The 6,540-nt window shown below is 36.6% G+C and overlaps 1 protein-coding gene across 1 annotated transcript; it reads left to right on the top strand.

Moving 5' to 3' along the window:
* Window positions 1-902: 902 nt before the first annotated feature.
* LOC124187275 lies at window positions 903-4,213 on the top strand. The gene is made up of 4 exons (XM_046579666.1): window positions 903-1,035; window positions 1,399-1,515; window positions 2,648-3,789; window positions 4,127-4,213. Exons 1-4 carry the CDS (start codon window positions 903-905, stop codon window positions 4,211-4,213), a joined length of 1,479 nt encoding a protein of 492 aa, XP_046435622.1.
* The last annotated feature ends 2,327 nt before the right edge of the window (window positions 4,214-6,540 follow it).

Genomic DNA, 6,540 nt, shown 5'->3' with positions numbered 1-6,540 from the left:
TCCTCAAATTGATTCTGAGAAGATTGGACGTGCTCAAAAATTGATTAGAATATTATTTCTTGCGTTTGAACTCCCGGCCAACATGACAAAAATTGATTCAACTTCAATGACTGAATTCTTTCCCTTAAGAAAAAAATTTCTAGCTATACACAATGCAACCATGATGCAGAAGTTTTTTCATCCTCACCTGTGTTTCCTGATGCTTTTTTATTCTCTTCCTCTTGGAGGGAGAATTCGTTGACCTTCTCAGCAGGTTCTGCGTTTTCTGATTTCGCAGCCAACCCTAAGAGATATTCCTTATCGTCTGTGACAAAAAAAATAAAAAATTCAGACCACTACTGAAATATATTAAAAAATAACTCCCAGTGACCAATACGGATCGATTTTCAGATTCAACACTTCTGACTAAGAAAATCAATTTTTATCCATTTTTTAGCAAGCTTCACTGGGGCCTTTTTTCACAAGGAAACCTTACTACAATTTTCAGTTGTCAATAGATTAATTACAGATACGTGCTGTGTCAAATTATCACTAACTCTACTTAGCAAGGAAATCTGTAACGAACTGTAAAATTATCGTACACGAAATATTGATCAGTTGTACTCACCGCCTGAAGAAATAACTTCTACCGCATAATTTGAGTAAACTCAACATTTTGATTTTAATTTCCTTCTTTTGTAACTGCTGCCTACTCGTTGATCTCAGAGCCAATCAAAATCCGTCTACAAAGTGGCCGACCAATCACATGCGCCCAGTAGCGGCGACCGGCTGCAACAATTTTCTCCTTTGGCTGAAGTTGCCCGCGATTCGGAGACGCCAGCGATTCAAACTTAAGGTAGAAGCGTGGTTTGGTGCACACGCAGTTGCACCCGTTCGATCTTCGAATGATCTTGTGATTTGAAATGTTGAGTTTAATCCAATATTCGGACGGGTCATATGATGTCTGCCCTACAAAGGGCATTCGTAGGCAGGGTTCATCATGTACGGTAAAGTATCGTTCAACCAGCTATGAAGTAGAAGTTATTTCTTCAGGCGGTGAGTACAACTGATCAATATTTCGTATACGATAATTTTACAAATCGTTACAGATTTCCTTGCTAAGTAGAGTTAGTGATAATTTGACACAGCACGTGTCTGTAATTAATCTATTGATAACTGAAAATTGTAATATCGTAACCTGACTAAACCTCGCACCACGTTGACGATTTTTTAAGATAAAATTTTTGAACAAAGGTTTCCTTGTGAAAAAGGCCCCAGTGAAGCTTGCTAAAAAATGGATAAAAATTGATTTTCTTAGTCAGAAGTGTTGAATCTGAAAATCGATCCGTATTGGTCACTGGGAGTTATTTTTTAATATATTTCAGTAGTGGTCTGAATTTTTTATTTTTTTTGTCACAGACGATAAGGAATATCTCTTAGGGTTGGCTGCGAAATCAGAAAACGCAGAACCTGCTGAGAAGGTCAACGAATTCTCCCTCCAAGAGGAAGAGAATAAAAAAGCATCAGGAAACACAGGTGAGGATGAAAAAACTTCTGCATCATGGTTGCATTGTGTATAGCTAGAAATTTTTTTCTTAAGGGAAAGAATTCAGTCATTGAAGTTGAATCAATTTTTGTCATGTTGGCCGGGAGTTCAAACGCAAGAAATAATATTCTAATCAATTTTTGAGCACGTCCAATCTTCTCAGAATCAATTTGAGGAGTATTACTCCACCGAGTACAAACCTCATAACGATAGCGAGCCAGTTAGGTGAAGCGCTTATTACAAGCCAGATAGCAAATCTGCCCAAGTTTCATGTTTCACTTTTGAAGAGAGATTATTCAATATAATGTTCAAATTCAATATCATTCCAACAAGTAATTTGTTTTCAGTTTTTGAGTTAATCTCCCAATTACACATAACAGCTATTGATTTGTTTTCTGCTGTGGCGACCGTGTACCAGTGATTTTCTTTTGTTTAATTTCTTACAAGTCTTAGATTTAGAAAACTAGTCCTTTGGTTATTATACTGGGTGCTTCAAAAATTGTTGAAAAAGTTTGGAGTGTAGATTTTATGTACAAATTCAAGACTCATATTCCTTTTGTAAGACTCGTGGAATATCTTATTTGTCAAGTGATACTATACTATTGATTACTAGCCATTATATGAGAGAGGTCTTGCAGTTTGAAATGAAAAAAAGTATATTCGAGGTATATTTGGCTTGCCAACTTCGTGGAAACAGAAAGAACCTACTGTCTTGAATAAGGAAGCTTTTGTAGTCATGATTAGGTAATTTGTTAGCTCTGTCGTAGGATGAATTGATTGACCATCACTGGTCAATGCCCAAGAGGTACCTGTAAGCTTTGCACTAAACGGAAATTTTTTATGATATTGAAAGCAGCTTAATAAACACATTATTATCAACACACACATTACGCCATTTCAAATATGAATATCCTTAGCTTAGAATTCATTCAACGGGTAACATTTTGCATTCGCCTGAAACTTATTGCCAGTGCGGACGAATCCACAAATTAGAGGGACATTTTTGTTTGTATAAAAAGAATACTATTCTGATTAAGTTTAATTCGATTGTACACATGTATACATGTGTAGGTACTTTCCGAAATATGACTTTATAATTTTTTCTCACCCATTTTACTCCAGATGAAACAAGCGAAAATGATCGTGAGGACGAGGATGAAGATGACAGCTCGGAATATGTTCCGATGACTGACAGTGAATACGACACTGACGAAATACCAGACTCTGATGAACAGCTGGAGGAACCTGAACTGAACGAGAATGAAGTACCAAACTCTTCTCATGATAGAAGTGCAATTAAAGAAAATAATACATCGCAAAATTCTACCTTGAATTCATCTGCAAACCGTACAAGTATCGGATGTGACGATGCCCATCTCAACGTAGATCCGTCAAACGGCTCTAAAGGGGCTGGAAAATTATATTATTGCATTTTCTGTGATAAAAAACAAACCAAATTTGCTCGACATTTGCTACGAGTACACAGTGACGAAACTGAAGTGAAAAAATTCAGTTACTTACCTGCAAAAAACCCTGAGCGACTAAAATTTATCACTATGCTTCGAAACAAAGGCAGTTTGGTACATAACAAAGATATCACTATAAATAATGGAAAGTTATTTGTCTGTCGAAGACCTCAGGCAAAAATGAAGAAGGCTGGTAAGGACTTCGTACCATGCTCGAAATGTAAAGGTTTTTATGCTAAAAGCAATATTCGTCATCATTATCAACGTTGTGCAAATCCAAAGAGCGGCAATACTCGAACGATATTGATAGAGGGGAGAAAACTTGTTAAACGTAACCACCCTGAAGCATCTTTCAAGATGAGCAACAGAATTTTACCCGTACTGAGAGATGACACTGAAGGTCATATTGCTAGATATGATCGACTAATTGTATTATTTGGCAACAAATTATCTCGTAAATACCAGCATCCACATCGAGATAAAATGATAAGAAGTCAATTGAGGTTACTTGCTCGGTTTGTGATAGCATTAAAAGACCTAGATCCAGAAATTACGGATTTGCAATCTCTGTATAATCCTAAATTTTATGATACAGCTCTGAAAGCAGTGAATAAAGTGGCTAAATTCCGCGATGAAGACGGTACTTATGAAACTCCAGCTCCAGCTGCGGCACTTGGAACATGCTTGAAGAAAATTGGGGCTATTCTAAAAAGTGACTGCATCAAACGACTTGATGCTGAGAAGAAACAGCTGACTATAGACTTTTTGAATTTACTCGAAGAAGATTACGGTTGCAGTGTAAATAAATCAATTAAAAACAATACAATAATAAGGAAAAATGAATAGATGTTTTGTTCAATATCTATAACTGTGTATAAAATAAAAGGAGTGGCTCATGGTTCCATAATTGCTTGAAATACTTATCCTTTCATTAACCTCGTGAGTTTTCTTCTTTCTTATGGGCATTATACTTGTAAGTCCAAACGAACCTCACTGCTATGTTCTAATCGATGAGATATTATTTTTATCATGTCAAGGTTGTTTCAACGACTTATTGAGTAATTATCAAGTGAATAATGACATTTAATTTTGATGTATTTGTGTACATGCTGACGTTACATTGGGTGCTTTCCAGCTACTGACACAACCATTGAACTCAAATAATACTGGAACGCACTTTCTCATAAGCTACTGCAGTAGCCAAGCGTGCCGAGAGCCATAAGCTGCGATTGAAAGCGAATAATTTTTCGAAGAAGTTATCGCAATTTTTGTTAATTGAAGTTTTGAAGCAAGCATTACTTCACGTGCGATTAAATATTGAATGAATTCTGAAAGTAATATCAAAATTGAAAATTATAAAATTATTATCAAACATAGAAAATTTGCGATTATATTTATTTCAGAAAATATTTGAAGGTTCAATTACACCCGAAAAAAGTTATTTGCAAAATTTCAACTATCAAAGAAAGCTATTCCTGTAAGAAAAAAAATTGCTCCACATGATAACCCTGAAGTGATACACGTTTTAGAGTCCTGAAATCAACCATGGTATTACGAAATACATACTTGGGTAAACAGAACACTATAAACTAACAATATTCCGTAAAATACAGTACCGAGGTGAAATTTGAGGCATCGAATTTGCCGTCGGAACCAAGTGTACTCTGTGCACACTCTAGAAAAACTTTCTTTTTTGTAGAAACCGCGTTAACCTGAAAGCAATGCGTGTCGGAGTCCTGAAATCAACCGTTGCATGACACGATGCACTTGCTTCAGTTACTTGAGAATGTTGCGTGATATCGTTTAGGGTAATTCAGCGATGAGCTGTGATTTCTCATATGAAAAGTAAAGTACTGTCAAGACCTGAGTTTGCCGGAAAAAACGTAGGGGTGTTTTTGGAATTATTATTATTACTTTGGACATTGGAGAAAACCCGATCAAAAAATCGTAAATGAGCCGTAGATATTGTATTCATCCCAACGCGTAATTTACAACCGAAATTCGTATCTCGAAGAACTGCATTTTACAGACGGCGGCGCGGGGGGTGGAGGTACTTCGAATGGTAGCGGAATGGAATGAAAATCTGATGTGAAACGAGCTGTTATTCATAAATAAAACGATATGTCATTACTTCAAAGCACAATATAACCCCAAAGATCTGCGTTTCAGTGATGCTCATACTCTACTTCCAGAAAAATGCATTCATATATTCTGTTGCAAAGACTGTTGTCATCACCTGCAGAGTATGGTGTGAAAAATTGGAGTCATAGTTTTAATTTCCTCGTTTGATCTCAAAAGAATGTCGAGAGTCCTCACTCTTATTTGAATACATATTATTCTCAGTCCTGAAAAGAACCCTTCCATAAAACATAACGTGACCGCAATTTTCATATAACAGGTAATTAACATGAAGGTGAAATTATGAGATTGGATTCCGATGCATTATGCAGTGTACTGGCATATAACGAAAAGTATCAAGCGATGGAGGATGCAATGCAATGTGTATCCGTTCATAAACAAGCGATTTCTCGTAATGAAATGTAAACGACGCTCCCGAGGTTGATTATCATAACCTCAATCGTCTAAATTTAGATAGTTTTTCATTTACGCGATTGACGTCCTAGAAAAATTCATACAGGATTTTAGTGAAAGATAATGGTTGCATACAGATAACTAGGACGTGAAACACTCAAGTATTCACAATTAAATAAGCGATGCATGTAATGTCCTGAAATGAACCCTTGCATAACGCAATACATACGTGGGCAAAGACAATACTTTTATCGTACATTTTCCCGTAAAATTTATAACTGAGTTAGGATCCCAGCCATCAAATTCTCAATTCAAACCGAGCGTACTCTGTGCACGATCAAGAACAATTTTCTTTTTCGTGGAAACCGCGTTAACCTGAAAGCAATGCGCGGCCGAGTCCTGAAATCAACCGTTGCATAGCACGATGCACTTGCGTCAGTTACTTGAGAATGTTGCGTGATATCGTTTAGGTTAATTCAGCGATGAGCTGTGATTTCTCATATGAAAAGTAAAGTACTGTCAAGACCTGAGTTTGCCGGAAAAAACGTAGGGGTGTTTTTGGAATTATTATTATTACTTTGGACATTGGAGAAAACCCGATCAAAAAATCGTAAATGAGCCGTAGATATTGTATTCATCCCAACGCGTAATTTACAACCGAAATTCGTATCTCGAAGAACTGCATTTTACAGACGGCGGCGCGGGGGGTGGAGGTACTTCGAATGGTAGCGGAATGGAATGAAAATCTGATGTGAAACGAGCTGTTATTCATAAATAAAACGATATGTCATTACTTCAAAGCACAATATAACCCCAAAGATCTGCGTTTCAGTGATGCTCATACTCTACTTCCAGAAAAATGCATTCATATATTCTGTTGCAAAGACTGTTGTCATCACCTGCAGAGTATGGTGTGAAAAATTGGAGTCATAGTTTTAATTTCCTCGTTTGATCTCAAAAGAATGTCGAGAGTCCTCACTCTTATTTGAATACATATTATTCTCAGTCCTGAAAAGA

Source organism: Neodiprion fabricii, unplaced genomic scaffold, assembly GCF_021155785.1.
Source record: "Neodiprion fabricii isolate iyNeoFabr1 unplaced genomic scaffold, iyNeoFabr1.1 ptg000036l, whole genome shotgun sequence".
Taxonomy (NCBI): Eukaryota; Metazoa; Arthropoda; class Insecta; order Hymenoptera; family Diprionidae; genus Neodiprion; species Neodiprion fabricii.
Note: the sequence above shows the minus strand (reverse complement) of the source record. Positions and strands in the feature narration are given on the sequence as shown.